This window comes from Puma concolor, chromosome C2 (assembly GCF_028749965.1).
Source record: "Puma concolor isolate L17-30 chromosome C2, mPumCon1.1.hap2, whole genome shotgun sequence".
Lineage (NCBI taxonomy): Eukaryota > Metazoa > Chordata > Mammalia > Carnivora > Felidae > Puma > Puma concolor.
Window position 1 is genome coordinate 76,565,690 of NC_141675.1, and position 21,855 is coordinate 76,587,544.

Below are 21,855 nucleotides of genomic sequence, written 5' to 3' on the forward strand. Positions count from 1 at the left end.
CTGCAGCCCCTCCCTCCTCCCCTGCCCCGTCCCAGCCCCTCCCTCCCCTCCCCCACTCGCGATCCGGGCCGCTGCTGCTGGGCCGGACCCCCCGGGCTCAGCCCGGCCCCTCGCCGAGCCGCCGCCGCCGCCCCGTTTGCTGAGGAGGAGGCCCCCGGCCGGGGCGCCGGGCGCGGGGCATAAAACGGGCCAGAGCCGGCGCCCAGGGCACTAGAGGCGCGTACGGCCCGGGTCAGCGCCCGCCCGCCCGCGCTCCTCCCGGCCGCTCCTCCCGCCCCGCCCGGCCCGGCCCGGCGCCGACTCCCGCCGCCCGACGAGCCCCTCGCCGCACTGCCCGGGCCCTGGCCCCGGCCCCCTCCCGCCGTACCGCCCCCGGCCCGGCCCTCCTACCACCTCCCTCCTCCTTCTCCTGCTCCCTCCTCCCTCCCGCCTCCCCAGCTGTCCCGTTCGCGTCATGCCGAGCCTCCCGGCCCCGCCGGCCCCGCTGCTGCTCCTCGGGCTGCTTCTGCTCGGCTGCCGGCCGGCCCACGGCGCCGGCCCCGAGCCGCCCGCGCTGCCCATCCGGTCCGAGAAGGAGCCGCTGCCCATTCGGGGAGCGGCAGGTAGGTGGGCGCCTAGAGGGACGCGCAGGCAGAGTCCGGCTCGGGGCAAGTCTGCTCCCGCCCGGAGGGGGCGCCGGGCGCAGGTGGCTCAGCTCGGCAGGCTGCCTGGAGGGGTGGGCGCGGGTCGCGAGGCGCGTCGTGCCGGGGGACCCAGGGCCCGGCCGGCGGCCCCCGGGGCGGGCACACCGCAGGAGCGGGACAGCGGCCGCCAGCCAAGCCCGTCCCCGCAGGCTGCTCCTTCGGCGGGAAGGTCTATGCCTTGGACGAGACGTGGCACCCGGACCTGGGGGAGCCCTTCGGGGTGATGCGCTGCGTGCTGTGCGCCTGTGAGGCGGTGAGTGGACCAAGCGGCCGTAGCCGGGGGCCCTTGCGGGTGGGGGAGCGCTCGCGTCCCGGGATGTCGGGGTGCACTCGGAGCCGCTGAGGATAAAGAAGAGAGTCTGCAGGTATTTGGGATATATATATATATATATATATATATATATATATATATATATATATATTTTTTTTTTTTTTTTTTTTTCTTCTGGTGGGAGGCAGTGCCCCCTTCAAGTCTCAGGTGTTGACTGCTGTTGATCACCCACTATGTGTCAGGCTCTTTGCCAACGGTTTCGTCTGTCTCTCACTTAACTCCTAGAAAAACCCTGCTAGATACACACTATTATTTCCCCCATTTTCCAGATAGGGACCCTAAGTCCCAGAGAGGTTAAATAAATTGTCTAGGGTCACACAGCTTGTAAGAAGCAGAGTGGTCTGACTCCATGGGATGACCTTGCTCTGGTCCTGACTCTCCCCTGCTCGCCCTGGGTCTCACCAATTGGCATCTTGCACTCACTTGGTTTTTGCATCTTCTCTGCAAGCAGCCTCAGTGGGGTCGCCGCTCGAGGGGCCCGGGCAGGGTCAGCTGCAAGAACATCAAACCTGAGTGCCCAACCCTGGCCTGCGTGCAGCCGCGTCAGTTGCCGGGACACTGCTGCCAGACCTGTCCCCAGGGTAAGGCCCGCTCCGCGGTGAGGGGAGGGCGGCAGGGCAGTGGTACTTGGTCCTGAGCCACAAGGATGGATGGGGCGGATGGAGCAGATGAAACCGCCGACTGCCTTCTTGGTGCCCAGCTGAAGCCCGTGTTTCCCACTCCTGGCTTAGAGCGCAGCGGTCCGGAGAGGCAGCCTACAGGCCTGGCCTTTGAGTATCCGCGGGATCCAGAGCACCGCAGCTACAGCGACCGCGGGGAACCAGGCTCTGAAGATCGGACGCGCGGAGACGGCCACACCGGTAGGTAGGGGCCAGGCAGGAGTTGGGGTTGTGATTGGGGCCGGGCTGCTCCAGTGGGTGACGATACTAGGGACATCTTTTCCTCACAGACTTCGTGGCGCTGCTGACAGGGCCGAGGTCGCAGGCCGTGGCACGGGCCCGAGTGTCTCTGCTGCGCTCTAGCTTGCGTTTCTCCATCTCCTACAGGCAGTGAGAAAGGGGAAGGTGGGAGGAGGGGCCAGCTGGGGACTGGGGAAGGAGAGTTGGGAGAGGCTGGAGGAGCTGCTCCTGGCCTAGGCTCAGAGCCCATACTCACCAGACCCTCATTCCCAGGCTGGACCGCCCTACTCGAATCCGCTTCTCAGACTCCACTGGCAGCGTCCTGTTTGAACACCCTGCGGCCCCCAGTCAAGATGGCCTGGTGAGATGATGCCATTTATGAGTGCTTCTCCAGTCTGGGCGCTATGCTGAGGGCGTGCTCTGCAATGCCTCCTTTGGTCCTCAAAACAGCCCAGTGAGAGGAAAGCACTGACATTATGATGCCCATTTTACAGATGAGGGAACTGAGACTCAGTAGCAGAATGTGATTTGCTCAAGGTCACACAGCTAGTAAGTGGTTGAGCCAGGATTTGGACCCCAGCCTCTGGCTCCAGGGCCCCTTCTTCAGCTTCCTAGGAGGGCTTGGGGGCTCCTTTGTACTCCTTCCTCACCAGAGCTAGGCCTCTCAGCTGGCCTGTCTTACATACTGTCTGAGTAGGACCTTCTTGTCTCTCTGCTCCAGGTCTGTGGGGTGTGGCGGGCAGTGCCTCGGTTGTCTCTGCGGCTCCTTAGGGCAGAACAGCTACATGTGGCACTTGTGACACCCACTAACCCTTCAGGGGAGGTCTGGGGGCCTCTCATCCGGCACCGGGCCCTGGCTGCAGGTGAGGGGAGCAGATGGCCCCTGGACATGAAGTTCTGAGTCTTCTCTATCCCCAGGAATGGAGTGGGCTGAAGAGGGGACTTTCTGATGGGCTCTCATGGTCTTCCTTCCCCCAGAGACCTTCAGTGCCATTCTGACTCTGGAAGGCCCCCCACAGCCTGGCACAGGGGGCATCACCCTACTCACTCTCAGTGACACAGAGGACTCCTTGCATTTTTTGCTGCTCTTCCGTGGGCTGCTGGAACCCAGGAGTGGGGGTAAGTGGGAGGGGGCAGGGCAAGTGAGGAGAGGAGGCAGAGCAGGTGTCTGTCAGAGGCATCCATACGGATGGCTGTTGCAGGGCCAAGCCAGGTTCCCTTGCGGCTCCAGATTCTACATCAGGGGCAGCTGCTGCGAGAGCTCTACGCCAATGCCTCGGTCCAGGTGAGTGAGGGTCTGGCTCTTGCTGCCACCTGCTCCAGCCTCTTGCTGCCCCCACCATTCCTTGCTCTCCCTCCAGGAGCCAGGCTTTGCCGAGGTGCTGCCCAACCTGACAGCCCAGGAGATGGACTGGCTGGTGCAGGGGGAGCTGACGATGGCCCTGGAGAGGGCAGGTGGGCCAGGGCTGCGCATCAGTGGACACATTGCTGCCAGGCAGAGCTGCGATGGTGAGGCAGGGTGGGGCCTGGCACCCCGGGCACACACAACCAAGAGGCACAGACAAGTGGCCGGGGTGGGTATGGGAGGCATCGTGTGGGCTGGGCGTATGAATGGCTGTAGGACAAGCCGGCCTCCACCTATCTCGCCCCTCTGCAGTCCTGCAAAGCGTCCTTTGCGGGGCCGATGCCCTGATCCCAGTTCAGACGGGTGCAGCCGGCTCAGCCAGCCTTACACTACTAGGAAACGGCTCCCTGATCTACCAGGTAAGAGTCAGGGGCTGCAGGAGGTGGGAGGGCAGCAGGCCGGGGTCGGGCTTTGGCCTTCATGGTTCAGGCCCCAGGCCTTCTCTGCCACTTCACTTTGCCCTCCCCAACCCTGCCCACCAGGTACAAGTGGTAGGTACAGGCAGTGAGGTGGTGGCCATGACACTGGAGACCAAGCCTCAGCGGAGGAACCAGCGGACCGTCCTGTGCCGCATGGCTGGACTCCAGCTGGGAGGACACACAGTGAGTACTTCAGGCAGAGCCAGGCCACAGGGCCCACACCCCAGAGCTAACAATGCAGGGGTGTGGGAAGCCAGGTTGGATGAGCAGAGATGTTCAGAATCATTCACTCACTAACAGATTCTCTCACTGACACATTGACTCACTGGACATGTTTTTTTTTTTTTTAATTTTTTTTTTTTCAACGTTTATTTTTTTGGGGACAGAGAGAGACAGAGCATGAACGGGGGAGGGGCAGAGAGAGAGGGAGACACAGAATCGGAAACAGGCTCCAGGCTCTGAGCCATCAGCCCAGAGCCTGACGCGGGGCTTGAACTCACGGACCGCGAGATCGTGACCTGGCTGAAGTCGGGCGCTTAACCGACTGCGCCACCCAGGCGCCCCTAACTGGACATGTTTTTAGTGAGCCTCGGGCTAGAGACTGGAATACAAAGAAAATCAGGTGTGGCCCCTGTCCTCAGCAATCTCACATCAAATGGGAGGAGGAGTTGGACAGGGAGACCATATAATTATAAATGTGATAGCAATGGCTGCCACTTACTGAATCCTTCTTTTTTTTTTTTTTCCCCTATAGTTAACATTTTTAAATTTTTAAAAAAGTTTTTGAAAATTTCTTTATTTATTTTGAGGGAGAGAGAGACAGAGAGAGAGCAGGAGAAGGGCTGAGAGAGGGAGACAGAATCCCATTGGCATGGAACCCAGTGTGGGGCTTGACGTGGGGTTTGATGTGGGGCCCGACGTGGGGCTTGTAGGGGGGGCCTGACACGGGGCTCGTAGCAGGGCTGGATGTGGGGCTCAAACTCATAAACCATGAGATCATGACCTGAGCTGAAATCAAGAGTCAGAGGCTTAAACAACTGAGCCACCCAGGTGCCCCTTACTGAGCCTTTCTACATGCTACATAGTGCACTGGTTGCCTTACTTATATTATTTTTGGCCCTTACAGTTCCCATTTTATAGATAATGAAACGAAGGATCAGACAGGTTAAATAACTCCTCAAGATTGTTACATAGGTAGGAAATGGCAGAGAAGGGACTGGAACCTGGGCTTTCAAGGTTCTTATCCAGTGTTATGCGTGTGTAGAAGTGTGTTGGGTGTAAGAAAACACGGAAGACATTCAGAACCTTGGGCTTGTGTGAAAGCTGAGGAGGGGTTCGTCTGGAATCTGGCAGACTGCAGCTAGGGCATCTAAGTCTGGCATCCTTCCCTGTCCTCCAGGCTGTGGGTGTCTGCCCTGGACTGGGTGCCCGAGGGGCTCATATGCTGCTGCAGAATGAGCTGTTCCTGAATGTGGGCACCAAGGACTTCCCAGATGGAGAACTGAGGGGGCATGTGGCTGCCCTGCCCTATAGTGGACACAGCACCCGCCACGACAGTGAGTGCCCTGGGATCTGCCTGCCCTTTGGTGTCCTGTGATCTGTGACTCAAGCATGTGAGCATGGTGCCAGAGCCTGGTGTGTCTTTCTCTGTGTCTGAGCTCGAGGTTGGCATCTGGAGAAGGTGGGGATGTACAGGGTGGCCCTGCTGAGAGACCTTCTCTGTTGCCATGGTGCAGGGGTCTAAAACTTGCTGCTTGCCTCCCCCTCCACCCTGCCCTGGGCCTATGGACGGTGTCGGCCGATTTGTGGAATGCATGTTGGGGGAGGCCGGGGAGATGGGGAATACCGGGCTGCTCCAGGCCACCTTTTCATCTGTCACCTGTCCTCTGTCTGGATCCAGCACTGCCTGTGCCCCTGGCAGGAGCCCTGGTGTTGCCCCCTGTGCAGAGCCAGGCAGCAGGACATGCCTGGCTCTCGCTGGATACCCACTGTCACCTGCACTATGAAGTGCTGCTGGCTGGGCTTGGTGGCTCAGAACAGGGCACAGTCACTGCCCACCTCCTAGGGCCTCCTGGGATGCCAGGGCCCCGGCGGCTGCTGAAGGGATTCTATGGCCCAGAGGTGAGGACATGATGGTGGAGGCAGCTTTGAAAGTATCTGCTTTTCAGCATGAAGGGCTGTGTGGGCCTGTGGCGGGGAAAGCAGAGAGCAGGTAGCTTGGTATGGCAGAGCTGACATGGGCTCGGGAGTCAGACAGACCTGGGTATGAATCTGACTCAGACTTTTGTTATCCATTCTCCTTCCTGTGTCCTTCTCTGGTGGGATCTCTTGGATAGCATGTAACATCCTGAACCTCCAAAGGAGCGGGTGGGGTGGAGCAAAACCCCTCAAATGGGGTGGACTTGGAGTCAGAGAGGCCTGGCTTTCTGAGCTCCACACCACCATTAATGGGCTCACTTCCTTGAAGACTTTACTTAACCTCCTTGGGTCTCGGTTTCTCATCTGTGAATTAAGAAGGGTAGGTGCAGCCCTGGACGGCCTTGTTCCCATCCCTTATCCCGGCTCTTACAGGCCCAGGGCGTGGTGAAGGACCTGGAGCCTGAGCTGCTGCGGCACCTGGCTCAGGGCACTGCCTCCCTGCTGATCACCACCAAGGGTAGCCCCCACGGGGAGCTCCGGGGGCAGGTAGGCAGGCAGTGTGGGCCGCTGGGGATGTTTCAGAGTTGAGCCTGCACTGTGTGCTCTTGCCTGAGTCACTTTGCTCTCTCTGAGCCCTGGGGGGGTGGGGGTGGGGGGTAGTATCACATTTCCTGGCTGGTTGGGAGGATAAAGCCAGCCAAGGTACATGACGAGGCTGGCAGCAGACCACCCTGTCTCTGGTCGCTGGGGTGACTGCTGGTGCTAATAGCATCCTCCTGGGACGCAGAGGTGCTCAGGGGTCGAGGTGTCTCGGGCAGGTGGGCTGGCCGAGGCTGGTGGAGACGCGGAGGGAGCCCGGGTGCTGCCTCAATTCGCCTCTCCTCCCAGGTGCACATCGCCAACCAGTGCGAGGTGGGCGGCCTGCGCCTGGCGGCGGCGGGGGCCGAAGGAGCGTGGGCGCCGGACTCAGCGGCCGCCGCGCTGCCCGCGCTGCCGGCTGTGCTTGGCCAGGACGCCCCCGCGCCAGCCAAACCCGGCGGCCCCGGGCGGCCGCGAGACCCCAACACCTGCTTCTTTGAGGGGCAGCAGCGCCCCCATGGGGCTCGCTGGGCGCCTAACTACGACCCGCTCTGCTCGCTTTGCACCTGTCAGGTAGGATGCCCCTGCGGAAAGGTGCACTGGGGTCTGGATTCTGGGGCAAGGGTCCCAGCCAACCACCCCACCTCTCTTTGCAGAGACGCACAGTGATTTGTGACCCCGTGGTGTGCCCGCCGCCCAGCTGTCCGAGCCCAGTGCAGGCACCAGACCAGTGCTGTCCTGTGTGCCCCGGTGAGTGACCTGTCCCAGTGGGAGAGGGTAGTGGAAGGTCCACTGCAGGGGCTGAGGCCTCTAGGGAGGGAAGGGGGGCCGCCATCCTCTGCCTTCACTATTTCTTTGGCTCCACAGAGAAACAAGATGTCAGAGACCTGTCGGGGCTGTCACGGAGCAGAGACCCTGGAGAGGGTGAGCTGGAAGTCTGTGTGCAGGGATGAGGAATCCAGGGGAGCTGTTGGGTGGGACCAGGAGGGGCACAAAAGGGTAAGAATATATATGGGGGAGGAGACTGAAGGGCACAGGTTCTGAATGACACCTGGTAGGCTTCATTAGAGTCACTGGTCCACAAATGGGTCCTGGTGTTAGACTAGTATGGGGCTGGCCTGAGACTCCAGCCTTGATTGTGGGCCCAGCCAATGAGCTCAATACTCACGGCAGCTGGGCACTGTGCCCCCCCTTCCTCCCTGTCCCCCAGGCTGCTATTTTGACGGTGACCGGAGCTGGCGGGCAGCGGGCACCCGGTGGCACCCTGTCGTGCCCCCCTTTGGCTTAATTAAGTGTGCTGTCTGCACCTGCAAGGTATGGCTGCCCAATCCTCTCTGGTGCCATAACCCAGCAGGGTCTGCAGAGGTGGGGAGGGGGCTGCCAGAGGGAAAAGCCCAGCCTTGGTGAGGGAGGCTCAAGGATTAAAACACTGAAAAGTCCTTTGAGCTTTGAGAATCAGCTTCCTGCAGGAAAAGGGAAGGGCTGATGTGGGTGTGAATTCTGGCTCTGCCAGCTGACCAGCTCCACATAGCCCTGGAACTTTCTGTACCTCCCTGAACTTCCTCTTCCACTCCTGCAAGCAGATACGATAGCAGTTATGTTGCAGGGCTACCGTGAGCATTTGAGTTCAGGCATATAAAGCACCAGCCCAGGGCCTCTGAGTGAAAGGCCATGGAAATACGACATTGGAGGGATGGAAAGGAGAGGGAGGAAGCAGGAGGCTCCCCTTCCTTTCTGACACCCATTCCTCAATGGATCCCTACAGGGGGGCACTGGAGAGGTGCACTGTGAGAAGGTGCAGTGTCCTCGGCTGGCCTGTGCCCAGCCTGTCCGTGCCAACCCCACTGACTGCTGCAAACAGTGTCCAGGTGAGGAGGTGGGCACTGAGGCCTCTTGGGGCAGTTGAGGTGCTTCACTGGCTTGTCATGGGTGAGGGGGTGCATAGTGAAGGTGGGTGGAAGGAACTTCTCAGCTAATTCAGCGTTTACTGAGCACTGCTCTGTGCCTAGGAGCTAGGGCTCTAAACGCACTGGAAAGAATGTGCATGTATTTATTAGTGGGCTATGATGGGTTCCAATTCCTACACGTCCCTCCCTTTCTTTCTCCCTCCCTCCCATCCATCCATCCATCCATCCATCCATCCATCCATCCATCCTCTCACCCAAATTTGTCACCTACTAAGTGCCAGAAACTGCTAGGTGTTGGAGATTCAAAAACAAATAAAACCTGGGTGGCCCTTACAGAGCTCACATCTGCTGATCTCTTCCTCCCTCCCAACAGTGGGGTCAGGGGCCCACCCCCAATTGGGGGACCCCATGCAGGCCGATGGGCCCCGGGGCTGCCGTTTTGCAGGGCAGTGGTTCCCAGAGAGCCAGAGCTGGCACCCCTCGGTGCCTCCCTTTGGGGAGATGAGCTGTATCACCTGCAGATGTGGAGTAAGTGGGGAATGGGCTCTGTGTGAGATGGGCATTGGGGACCTGGCCTAGAGTGGGGAGACCTTTCCAGGGAGGGTAGGCTCCTGGGAGTGGGCTTCCCTGAAGAGGCTGGAGGCTGCTGTTCCCCTGTGCCTCTGGGTACCCTCAAAATCTACTCTGTCTGGCACCAGGCAGGGGTGCCCCACTGTGAGCGGGATGACTGTTCACTGCCACTGTCCTGCGGTCCAGGGAAGGAGAGTCGCTGCTGCTCCCACTGCTCGCCCCGGCGATGTAAGTGAGGGGGCTGTATGTGGGGCACCCCGGGAGGGAAGGGGGCACCTGCTGCCTGCCAGGAGCAGTGCCATCTGCTTCACGGGTGACCGAGTCACACAGATTGTGTGTGCTGACTTGTTTAAAAGTTCTGACCTTTCTGGGCCTAGAACAGAGATGCTCCGCTGTGTCCGTGCCGCCCAATTTCCTCTGTCTCCAAAATGTATTCCCTTTTGTCTCCAGCAGCCCCAGAGACCAGGACAGTTCCAGAGCCTGAGAAAGAAGCCGAAGGCTCCTAGGGAGCAGCCAGAAGGCCACATGACCAAGAGGACGGGGCCTGGGCTGGGAGAAGGAGTGGCGCCAAGGGCCCTGCATCCTCCTGTGGGAAATCAAGTGCCTTCGGCTCTTTTCTGCCTCTTCTCCCTCCCCCCACTACCTCTGGGAACCACAATTCCACAAGGGGAAGGGGCAGCCAGGGCAGGCCAGGGCCACGGCCATTCTGACTCCTGCCCAGTCACCCTCCAGCCTCTGCCTTAGAAGCCCAACCCCTTTCTTTCTGTACATAATGTCACTGGCTTATTGGGATTTTTAATTTATCCTCACTCAGCACCAAGGGTCCCTCCACTTCACTCCTGCTGCCCCTGAGCTGAGCAGAGTCATTATTGGAGATTTTTGTATTTATTAAAGCTTTTTTTTTTTTTTTTTTCAGTCTCAGGGCTAAAAGTTGTTTCTTTGTGGCCAGGGACCTTGAGTGCGCCTCCATGGAGAAGGTCTGAGAGTGGGAGCCCTGACTCCAGGGGCTTCCCTCTGAGCCTTGGGGAGCAGGAGGAGACCTGGAGAAGGAGAGTGGAGGCATAGCTGTGGGCTGGCATTGTGGGATTCCACAGAGGGGCCTGGCAATGTCACTGAGATGGACCAGAGCCTCAAGAACTCAGGCAACCCGAAGCAGGATTTAGACACAAATGTGGTTTCCACTGGTCTACTCATGGTTGGCATTTTGCTGACCCCATGTTTTTTTTTTTTTAAGTTTATTTATTTTGAGAGAGAGAGAAAGAGTTGTGTGTGTGAGCAGGGGAGGGGTAGAGAGAGGGAGAGAGAATCCCAAGCGGCTTCCGTGTTATCAGTGCAGAGCCAGCCGTTAGGCTTGAACTCACAAACCGTGAGATCATAACATGAGCCAAAATCAAGATGCCTAACTGACTGAGCCACCCAGCCACCCTGCTGACCGTATGTTTGAAGTGGCTCCAAAGAGAGAAACAAAAGTGCCACCAGCCTCTGTCTTGTTTGTTTAAAGTGAGGCAACCAAGCCCCTGTTATTCTTTTCTGGAAATGAATTGCATTCGGGACCAATTCTGGGGCAAATCTGGATCAGAGTAGACTGGAATCAGCCCCTGGCCCCGTTCTTGGCTGAGCTTATCTTGGTACCAAGTGGTATACAGAATAAGATAAGACCTCTCCCCGGTTCCTCCCCATTCCTGCCATCAGCAACTGGGCATTCCCACAGAGCTCAGGGGCACAAGGGAAAGAAGAGTGTCAGGATAGAGAGCAGATACATGTACCTGCAGATCTATCTTTTGTATAAACAATGCAGGATAAAGTGAGGATGGAATTTTATGACCTGGTTGGGTAGTGGGAAAGAGCAATCATAGCCTTCGTGTGTAGGATGAAGCATGGTGTGTGTCCTAAAGAAGTTATTGTCCTAGCCCCGGAGCTCCAGTTCTGCTGTCAGCTGGCTGAGTTATTTAGCTTTCGGGAGTCAAGTCCCTGTTTCCTTTCTGTGAAACTGGTATCTCCCTCACAGGATCCGATCAGAACACGTGAACCCCGCAGCTCTGGGCCTGGCACACGTTAGTTGGAAAGGCACTCTGGCTGAGGTAGGATTCCTGGAGCTGGTTGGAAGTGAAAGGCAGGGGGAAGTCTGGGAAGTGTGGCGAAGGGTTTCCATTATGAGATATTCTGCCGAATGCCCAGGGGGAGTGGGGAGGCTGGTTGGAGATGAAGGATGATAAGGATGGGGAAAACTGGACTTGGCCCAGAGCCCTGGCTGTCAGTAGGGGCATCGCGAGGGTCAGATAGGGAAGCCAAACAGCAGGACTGGCACAGGGCTAACGGCAGAGAATGAAGTACAGGGCCAGGTGTGGTGAGATGGAGGATTTGGCCCAGGAACGGATGTGCTGACGGTATCGTCCTCCCTGGCAAGGGAACTTCGTGGGAAGAAGCGTTGGTTGAAAAGGAAATTTTCATCCTCAGTTTAACACGAGTTTGCTACTGATGCTCACAAGACGACAGGAAGGGCAGGGGCAGTGAGCATCCACAGTCTGGCTCGATGGGTTTACCCCAGGGACCCTGACCCGCAGGACCCATCAGGGCTTCAGAGCAGTGTCAGGGGATGTCAGCTGAGCAAATGAATGGACAGCTAGTGGCCCAGGCAGAGGAGGGCTCTCCTCAGACACCAGCCCCTGAAACACCTGTCATAGCTCGCGTCCCCACCAAAGCTGGTTGGTCCCCAGGCCCTGCGAGCCCCAGGAAGGTGGTGTGGCGACCACGGATGTCCAGCCCTGTGCAGCGTATGAGGAACACGTCAGACAAACTGGAAGCCCTGACCTGTAGAGACCTCAAGAGGGCACCCCAGCTGTTCCCCTTTAGGGAACCACAAAGACCCAGAGAGCTCTTTCCCTTTCTAAAAACACCACCACCTGAGAAGAAGCCCGTTTGCCCTGGGGTTGCGTATTTCAGTGTCTCGAAACAGTTGCTGGTGAGACTTAAAATCTGATGTCTAAAGTGTGTCAGTCAGGCCTTCTACTTCGCAGAGGCTTTGACAGAGCCTCCGCACTTCTCCAGCAGAAAGAGATGGAAGGTAGGACACAGGGGCCCCGCTTGGCCAGAGGAGAAATGGGGGTGGTTCTGGCACAGCTGCTTTGTGAGAAGACAACTCCTCCGCGTGCAGCCCTCCGCTTGGAGGCTTTCGACTCGTGAACCGCTGCCGAGGCGGGCCGCGGTGACACCATTTGCAGGCGTTTACACGGCACTTCCAGATTTCGGTGTCAGGTGATGGACAGCCACGTGAAGCTATCGCAAGGTGGCGCTGCCAGCACCCACCGGTTCAGGTTGGGCCACAACTCAGGGTAGCGTCTGTGCAGGTAGTAGAATAATGGATGGTGATGACTTAAGCGGTCGGTCGTTTTCAGACCCTGAGAGGGAGCGAGTGCCGGTGCCTCCCTCTGGGCAGAGGGAGCAATGGCACTGGGAGGCGGGGGGAGTAGCCTGGGCGCTTCCTGGGAGTGGGGAGTACAGGCCCCACTCTCCTTCCATTTGGCCACCACTTCTGTGAAGGCCTGCATTCCAGAGAAGAATTGGTTGCCTTGGAGAAAGTTTCAGAACAACTGTTCTGTTGCGTTCGGCTTCTGTTTACAAAGATCACGGGAAATAGAAAAAGTGTGACTCTTCTGGCACAACAAGAGTAACAGAGGGGGAGGTTTCATAAAGTAATAAAGTTGGGCCGAGGAGGGAGCTCACCAGGTGGGCCGGGAGGGACACATTTTCATTCACCATGTTCTAGGTAGTCAGAGACAATGTGTGAAGGAAAAAAAGCACAGAGAACATGTATGGGATACCGGAAATATTTTGTTGGTCTTTTATTTTTTTTAATGTTTATTTTTGAGAGAGAGAGAGAAAGAGAGGGAGGGGGGAGGGGCAGAGAGAGAGGGAGACACAGAATCCGAAGCAGGCTCCCGGCTCCCAGCTGCCAGCACAGAGCATGACAGTGGGGCTCGAACCCACCAACCGTGGGATCATGACTTGAGCTGAAGTCGGATGGTCAACCGACTGAGCCACCCAGGCGCCCCCAGAAATACTTTGTTAAAGATGTCAAAAATATTGTATACCTGAAGCTGATGTGATATTGTGTGTCAATTATAATCAACTAAAAAGAAGATGACAGATGAAGGAATTCTTAGGGATTGTGCAATGATTATGCACCGAGGATGGAGCCACCCCTTATAACATCGTTGGCCTTTGATATATGTTTTTATTTAAAAAAAGGAGCTGCCTGAATTACTTTTACTCATCACAGAAGTAAGTCATTGTGAACAATTATGGCAGGACACAGACATGTGAGGAAGAAAGAAGAAGTCACCTGTTAGAAAGAAAGAATTCCAACCCCTGGATAGCTGCTGTTTAAAAATCCCTGGGTACTGGGGCACCTGGGTGGCTCAGTTGATTGAGCGTCCGACTTCGGCTCAGGTCATGATCTCGCAGTTTGTGAGTTCAAGCCCCATGTCAGGCCCTGTGCTGACCACTCAGAGCCTGGACCCAGCTTCGGATTCTGTGTCTCCCTCTCTTTCTGCCCCTCCCATGCTTATACTCTCTCTCTCTCTGTGTCTCTCAATAATAAATAAACACTAAAAAAATAAAAAAAAAATCCCTGGGTATTTTCTAAGTTGTAGTCTGCCCTGCACCCCACTCTGGGTCCTGTCCCTGCAGCACCTCTGTTCCCACTTGTGAAGTGAGTGATGTCTGTCCTTGACCCAGTGGAGGTATTTGTATACCTCTGGAGCTGGAGAACAAGTAAATTTGCACAAATAGGGAAAGCAGGGGATTGCATTTAAGGGAAATCTAACCCTTTGCATTTAAAATGCCAGTGGACGGGGCACCTGGGTGGCTCAGTCGGTTAAGCGGCTGACTTTGGCTCAGGTCATGATCTCACTGTTCGTGGGTTCGAACCCCGCATTGGGCTCTGTGCTGAGAGCCTGGAGCCTGCTTTGGATTCTGTGTCTCCCTGTCTCTCTGCCCTTCTCCCGCCCCCCCTTCGCCCCCCCGCCGCTTGTGCTTTGTCTTTGTCTCTCTCTCTCAAAAATAAACATTAAAAAATTTTTTTTTAAATGCCAGTGGAGGCAAAAACCCAGAAAATTTGAAAATGTCCTCACCAACTCAGAAAACTTGGCAAACTGGCATTGAGTGATTTGATTTTCAGCAAATTAACTAGAGCCAGTGGGGTCCCAGCTCCTCAGCTGATGGGTGTTGGGCGGGTCTGAAGGTTGTCCCATCCATGTGGGCAGCAGAGGTTGGCCAGCGGGGTTGTCTCCTGGCGGCCAGGGCCCCAGCTGTTCCTTGGGAGGAGTCATTCACCGTGTTCTCACGTTCGCATGCCTTGGCTGGCCTGGCTCCTTGGCTGAGACGCGGCTTCCTCCTCTTTGGCTTCCTCCTCTTTTGGAGTCCCGCGTGCCTGGCTGAATCCCTGGTCCTACTGCAGGGACAGAGACTCCTCACTCTCCAGTTGTGTGGTGGAACAAGAGGGGGGATGGGTGAAGGTAGCAAGTGACAGTGGAAGGGGAGCTGCCACTGAGCACCCCACTGAGTCCTTCTCCATGCGGGGACAAAAGAGGCTGCTGTCTGCATTCAGCACGGGTTCTAGGAAGACAGCTCTGCCACGGACAGGTCCTTCCAGCCCAGGAACTGGTGGACCAGATGAGCCTGGCATGGCCGGTGAAGCAGCACACGAGACTGGCACAGGTGGCTGTGGCTGTGACTTTGTACACGCATGGCAAGGATGCCCTGGGGAGCTATTGCACTTCCTGCTGCTGCCCCCGCTCTTCCTGGTGGCCCTGGTGCCCACTATGGAGGGCTGGGTCCTGACCAGCACCCTCTCTGAGGGGAGATGAAGGAAGATGACGGGGAAGTGGATGCAAGCTCGCATCTTTTTACGGTGCTTTTGGGGAGCATTGACATGTGTACACGTGTGCACGCACACACGTCTGAAGCGTGTTCTGTGTGAGAGAGTGAAGCTGTCCACGCTGCATTTGTCATTTACATCCACGTTTGTTTGAACACGGGGTTTTCCGTTTCCTTTACTTCTGGTTCACTTTCCCCTAATATGAATCTAAAGAAGCAATGAACTTGTCCTTTAAAACCCAAAGGTTCTGTAGTCCTTTCTGCCTGCTAAGTGGGTAGCTATAGAGACCTATTCTATTTATTTTTATTTTTTTATTTTTTTAAAAAAAGTTTTAAATGTTTATTCATTTTTGAAAGACAGAGAGCACAAGCAGGGGTGGGGTGGAGACAGAGGGGGAAACAGAATCTGAAGCAGGCTCCAGGCTCTGAGCTGTCAGCACAGAGCCCAACGGGGTTGGGGGTGGTGCTCAAACTCATGAACCCGAACCTGTGAGATCACTACCTGAGGTGAAGTCGGAGGCTCAACTGACTGAGCCACCCAGGTGCCCCTGTAGAGACCTATTCTTAAAAAATTTTTTTTTTTTTAACGTTTATTTATTTTTGGGACAGAGAGAGACAGAGCATGAACGGGGGAGGGGCAGAGAGAGAGGGAGACACAGAATCGGAAACAGGCTCCAGGCTCTGAGCCATCAGCCCAGAGCCTGATGCGGGGCTCGAACTCAGGGACCGCGAGATCGTGACCTGGTTGAAGGCTTAACCGACTGCGCCACCCAGGCGCCCCTGTAGAGACCTATTCTTTACACTGATCTGGGGAAGGAGCTGGGGTAGGGGATGGTAAGCAGCAAGACAAGAGCCTACAGAGAAAGGAGGCCCCGGAGAGGTGTCCAAGGAGAAGTAACAGAAGGCCTTTAATTATGTACTCTATCTTACAACTAATCAATTTACTCACTTTTATTTTTTTTATTTTTATTTTTTTTAGGATGAACTTCTGCATTTATTTATTTATTTATTTATTTATTTATTTATTTTTCAATATATGAAATTTATTGTCAAATTGGTTTCCATACAACACCCAGTGCTCATCCCGAAAGGTGCCCTCCTCAATACCCATCACCCACCCTCCCCTCCCTCCCACCCCCCATCAACCCTCAGTTTGTTCTCAGTTTTTTTTTTTTTTTTAATTTTTTTTTTCAACGTTTATTTATTTTTGGGACAGAGAGAGACAGAGCATGAACGGGGGAGGGGCAGAGAGAGAGGGAGACACAGAATCGGAAACAGGCTCCAGGCTCCGAGCCATCAGCCCAGAGCCTGACACGGGGCTCGAACTCCCGGACCGCGAGATCGTGACCTGGCTGAAGTCGGACGCTTAACCGACTGCGCCACCCAGGCGCCCCTGTTCTCAGTTTTTAACAGTCTCTTATGCTTTGGCTCTCTCCCACTCTAACCTCTTTTTTTTTTTTTTTTTTTCCTTCCCCTCCCCCATGGGTTTCTGTTAAGTTTCTCAGGATCCACATAAGAGTGAAACCATATGGTATCTGTCTTTCTCTGTATGGCTTATTTCACTTAGCGTCACACTCTCCAGTTCCATCCACGTTGCTACAAAAGGCCATATTTCATTCTTTCTCATTGCCACGTAGTATTCCATTGTGTATATAAACCACAATTTCTTTATCCATTCATCAGTTGATGGACATTTAGGCTCTTTCCACAATTTGGCTATTGTTGAGAGTGTTGCTATAAACATTGGGGTACAAGTGCCCCTATGCATCAGTACTCCTGTATCCCTTGGGTAAATTCCTAGCAGTGCTATTGCTGGGTCATAGGGTAGGTCTATTTTTAATTTTCTGAGGAACCTCCACACTGCTTTCCAGAGTGGCTGCACCAATTTGCATTCGCACCAACAGTGCAAGAGGGTTCCCGTTTCTCCACATCCTGTCCAGCATCTATAGTCTCCTGATTTGTTCATTTTGACCACTCTGACTGGCGTGAGGTGATATCTGAGTGTGGTTTTGATTTGTATTTCCCTGATAAGGAGCGACATTGAACATCTTTTCATGTGCCTGTTGGCCATCCGGATGTCTTCTTTAAAGAAGTGTCTATTCATGTTTTCTGCCCATTTCTTCACTGGGTTATTTGTTTTTTGGGTGTGGAGTTTGGTGAATTTACTCACTTTTAAATAGATACTAATTGTATGCAAAAGGCACAAAATGATTCCTAGGGAATAGTTTCTTCCTACCATCATCATTCCCCAGGCAACCTGGTTCCCTCCCCAGAGCCTTATTGTAAACTATTTCTTGCTTATAAGAAAGCCTTTTAAGAACAGAGATGTGTAAGATCCAAGTTTCAGTTGTTTGCATTGTTGTGATACAGGTCAGTGCTTTTCTTTTCTTTTTTTTTTTTAAATGTTTATTTACTTTTGAAGGAGAGAGAGAGACAGAGCATGAGTGGGGGAGGGGCAGAGACAGAGGGAAACACAGAATTTGAAGCAGACTCCAGGTTCTGAGCTGTCAGCACAGAGTCCGATGAGAGCTGTGAGATCATGACCTGAGCCAACGTTGGATGCTTAACGGACTGAGCCACCCAAGTGCCCCAGACCAGTGCTTTTCAATCTTTAATGTGCGTATGAATCTTCCTCGGATCTTGTTTAAATGCAGAGTCTGATTCAGCAGGTCTGGTGTGAGGCCTGGGATTCAGTACTGCTGGCAAACTCCCAGGCCATTTGCTGCTGCTGCTGGTCCAGGACACTTTGTGAGTAGCAAGGATGTAGACAAGTCCATCACAGCACACTTTCAACAAATCGGCCATGCCACCAATGCCTCATGGCAGTTTATTCACTCAACTAATATTTATTGAGCATCTTTATGATGCCAGTCACTACTCTAGGTGCTGGGGACTCAGCAGTGAATTACACTGACAAAAAGCCCTGCCTGTATGGAGTTTATAATCCAGTTGGGGAAGACGGTCAATAAATGCGATATATGTTAAACATACAGTGTGCCAGAAGAAGATGGTGCTATGGGAAAAAAAAAATTACTGCAGGAGAAGGGAAAGTGGGGGAGGAGGATCTGAGGGTAATTTTGATAAGGATGGTCACAGAATTCTCTGGTAAGGTGACATTTGAATAAAGACTGAAGGAGGGGAGGGAATGAACCATGGGGCTATGTAATGATTTTTATAAAATTATGGATGGGGCTAAGTTCCTTATTAGGAGAGGAGAAGGGAAGAGACCTGCCACAACCGTGAGATACATGTGAAATCTGTGTCTGTAGATATCTAAACTCTGAGTGAGAGGGGATTCGAAGAAAAAGAGTCCCTTGGAATATTAGGGAGAGAGCTGGACCCCCACAAGAATAGGGAGTGGATTCTTGATCAATAGTATTAAATCTCTTCTTCTAACATTTAAATTATATACTGTATAAAAATGAAATATGAATAGAATAAGAGTTAAAGAAATATCTACTACCAGGTACAATGAGGTCACATGCATTAATGGGTCAGTTATGCCTGCATGAGTTTGCCTTCAAGATACAACCCACCCCAGGCATTTGTGAGTCTGGAAAAGGAGGGAGAGGAAGAAGGGAGGAGGTTCTATTCACAGCAGGAAAGGAACCTTACAGTAAAATCTCTACCGAGGCAGAGGTTGCAATTTAAGCGCATATTTTGTGGTTGGAAATGTTAGAGGCCAAAATGTCACATGAAACATAGAGAGGTTTCCAGGTTGGCAGACCAGGCAGGCTGGAGTTTGAAAATCTCACGGAAGGCCACCTAAAGAAGCTCCATGCCAGAAAACAGAAATGGACTCCTGGAAACTCTGATGCAAGGGGCTAATGTGAAAGAAGGGAGCAGAGGAAAGAGGGGGGTGGGGAGGTACCAGGTGGATTCCTCCTGGCAGGGTGACTCCAGATGTTGGAGGACCCCAAATGCCTCATTCTCCCCCAGAAGCTCCAGCAGCTGGAGCCAGATCAGTGCTAGGGGAGTGCGGAACCCATCTGGGGAGAGGCACAGCACCTTTCCTTCTGATCATCCCATCAGGTCCCAAGAGGTCTCACTCAGATTTACTTCCAGGATATATCCCCCTCTTCCCTTGACACAAACATTAGTGCACCTGCTGGCTGATGCCTGAAATTCCTTTAGTAGATGTTTTTCTTTCCACAACTGGAAGATGAGAGTTTTAAAATGCCAACGACTGGTTAAGATATTAGGTCATCTACTAAAGTATAACCTACCAGTCAACAAATATAAATGCTTATGGTCAGATCCTGTCCCTTTTTGACAAGGAGAGTGTTAGAAAAGACTTAGAGGATGGATGACTGAGGGGTAAGGGGGGGGGGGGAAATGAGGACTTGACAGCCAACCTTCCAGGCAGGGACACTGACCTGGGCTGGGGATATTTACCTTTAGCAGCTCCGCGGGGAACAGTTGCTGTGTGAGGGGGAATTTCTGTCCTGCACATCTGTGCACTCTTCCAGCTTAGCGGGAACTTCGCCACTCAGACATATGATTCACATCAACTGTGTTTTTCATGAGTTTTAGAGGCTTTTTTTCTTTTTTTAAAGCAAGGCTGAGGTCATTACGAAGGAACTTTTTTCTCATAGGTTCCAACTGAGGTATCAATGGAAACGGCACCATCGAAGACCTTTAGAAGAAGCTTTTTTATTTTCCCTCCTCCCTCCAGAGATAGATGAATGAGGGGACTTCCTGATGGGATTAAAAAAAAAAGTAGTGTTTTATTTTTGTCTAATTATAAATGTAATGATTCTTCACTGGAAAAGTTTTGGCAAACAAAACAGCCTAACATGAAGGAAATTTAATGTTAATTACTTAATAAAATTAAAATGCCAACTCAGAAGTAATCCTCATTTACCTTTATTATTTTTTTAAGTTTATTTATTTATTTTGAGAGAGAGAGAGAATCCCAAGCATGTTCTGCACTTTCAGTGAGGAGCCTCATGAGGGGCTCGAACTCACAGAATGTGAGATCATGACCTGAGCCGAAACCAAGAGTCCGACTCTTAACGGACTAAGCCACCCAGGCGCCCTAATCCTCATTTACCTTGGATTTTTTTCTCCTAATTTTTTTTTCTGAACGTTAATATACCATGGTTTATTTGAAGATTTCAGATGGTGTTTCTAGTGAACCATCTTTTTTGATTATAAAAATAATGTTTGCCTGAAGCAGAAAAATTTGGTTGAAGAAAAGTCCAGGAAAAATCCTTTGTTGAGCGTACAAAGTTTTCTGAAGTCTTTTCGTCCTTGTGTGTGTTTTGTTGAGTTTACCCTGTGTTTATATTTTTATATCCCTCTTTTCTTCGCTTGGCCCTATTATCACACATCTCATGAGCTTTGCTGTGGACTGTTGAAGTTTTGAGAAATGCCTGTTTTTCCACATCTGGGTGAAGCTTGAAGTAGAGGCTGAGACCTAAGCGCCATCTTGGTGGGACAAACTGGGCCCTGGGTCCTGCTGGGTAAGGGCAGGCAGCTGCTTGGTGACAGCAGCTTGGATAAGGAAGGAATGGGTTGGGACACCTACAACTACAGTCAGGAGCAGCGGGGAGCCATGAGGAGCCTGGAAAGTGGCAGTCAGAGGGAGTCAGGATGCGAAGCCAGGGGAGGAGGGGCCGCTCCCCCTGAGATCAGCCAGAAGCTGCTCCAAGCTGGACCAGCTCTCTCCACATAGCTGTGGTTACCTTAATAGTTTGCAATGTGTGTATTCATTTTGGTTGCCAAGAAGACTCAGCTGGGTGGATTTGGGCTCAGTAGATGACATTTTGTGAGGAGAAGGGAGGCAATTGTGGGAAGAAGGCACAGGAAGGAGGGACCCGAGGAGCAAGAAAAGCCTGTTTTGCTGGTGACCCTGTTGGTGTCTTGACCTCCATTACCTCAGGTTACTTGGGTGTGAAAACTTCTTAGAAATATGGCGAGTCTTGAACTAACAGCATCTTGGTATAGTGGCTTGAATCCAAGGCCTGCTGTGTTTGTTTGTTTGTTTGTTTGTTTTGTTTTTTAGGCCATGTGACCTTGGGCAGGTCATTTGACACCCAACCAAGCCTCAGTTCCTGCAAAACGGTGACAATAACAGTTATCTGACTGATTGTTAAAAGGACTGTGGAAAGGTATGGAACCTGCTTGGTATAGAGTTGGCACTCAGTGACAACACTATGATTGGATCTGATGGGTGTGAGACTCTTTAGGGAGGTGTGAAGTGCTCTGCATGCCCATGAAAGGGTGAGGTTATTTTGGAGTAGAAGAAACTGAGTGCTCAGGGGTCCATTATGTGAAGGGACAAAAAATATTTCTGTGGGCGCTGACCACAGCCTTTCCTCTGTCAAAGAGAGTCCTTCATAGCCAACCTAATCCTCATTCCCTTTTCCAGCCCAGAGAGGAGGCATTCTTTGTTGCTGGGAGTGAGGCTAAGCCATTTGCATGGTGGGGAAATTAGGGTTCAGGGGTGAATGCTCCAGGGCTGGAGTGGTGAATGTTGAAATTTCTATGTGGGTGAGAAGGAAGTGCACAGGAGAGCAGAGATTCGAACATGTTACTGTGGGCTGTGTTTATGGTTCTTTCTTTCTCTTCTTTCTTTCTTTCTTTCTTTCTTTCTTTCTTTCTTTCTTTCTTTCTTTCTTTCTCTTTCTTCTTTTGAGTGACAGAAAGAGTGTGAGTGGAAGAGGGGAAGAGAAAGGGAGAGAGAGAGAATCCCAAGCAGGCTCCATGCTGCCAGCATAGAGTCCTACTCAGCACTCGATCTCACGAACCACGAGATCTTGACCTGAGCTGAAATCAAGAGTTCGTTGCTTAACCGACTGAGCTACCCAGGCACCCCTGGTTGTCCTTTAATATTTTCCAAGATGTGAATAAAAAATGGAATTTTTTTTGGTGGTAAAATATAAAGAACATAAAAATTTATCATTTTAACCACTTCAAGTGTACAATTCAGTAGCATTAAGTACATTCACAGTGTTGTGCAACCATCACCACTGTCCATCTCCAGAACTTTTTCATCCTCTCAAATAGAAGCTTTGTACCTATTAAAAAATAACTCCCCATTT

At 53.0% G+C, this 21,855-nt stretch overlaps 1 protein-coding gene across 5 annotated transcripts; it reads left to right on the plus strand.

Annotated features, from left to right (window-relative positions):
- The first annotated feature begins 29 nt into the window (after window positions 1-29).
- Window positions 30-9,693, plus strand: CHRD (chordin). 5 transcript variants are annotated; one of them, XM_086674873.1, is made up of 23 exons: window positions 30-602; window positions 833-936; window positions 1,463-1,595; window positions 1,746-1,874; window positions 1,964-2,063; window positions 2,187-2,274; window positions 2,635-2,776; window positions 2,892-3,032; window positions 3,116-3,198; window positions 3,275-3,422; window positions 3,571-3,677; window positions 3,801-3,920; window positions 5,137-5,293; window positions 5,638-5,858; window positions 6,309-6,422; window positions 6,765-7,028; window positions 7,112-7,205; window positions 7,323-7,379; window positions 7,666-7,769; window positions 8,221-8,323; window positions 8,736-8,890; window positions 9,061-9,160; window positions 9,386-9,693. In XM_086674873.1, the coding sequence occupies exons 1-23, from the start codon at window positions 455-457 to the stop codon at window positions 9,436-9,438; spliced, it is 2,865 nt and encodes a 954-aa protein (XP_086530999.1). In that variant the 5' UTR covers window positions 30-454; the 3' UTR covers window positions 9,439-9,693. The 5 variants fall into 5 exon arrangements, 3 of the variants coding, with proteins under 3 accessions (XP_086530999.1, XP_086530997.1, XP_086530998.1); XM_086674871.1 differs by having other exon boundaries at window positions 33-602; window positions 9,383-9,693; XM_086674872.1 differs by having other exon boundaries at window positions 34-602; window positions 1,466-1,595; window positions 9,383-9,693.
- Window positions 9,694-21,855: the final 12,162 nt, after the last annotated feature.

Excerpts from the sequence above, each read along its gene's own strand:
- CHRD (XM_086674871.1), top strand. The coding sequence starts at position 455 with ATGCCGAGCCTCCCGGCCCCGCCGGCCCCGCTGCTGCTCCTCGGGCTG. Across the intron at positions 3,678-3,800 it reads ACGGCTCCCTGATCTACCAG|GTACAAGTGGTAGGTACAGG; the intron begins GTAAGAGTCAGG and ends CCTGCCCACCAG. Across the intron at positions 8,891-9,060 it reads GTATCACCTGCAGATGTGGA|GCAGGGGTGCCCCACTGTGA; the intron begins GTAAGTGGGGAA and ends GTCTGGCACCAG.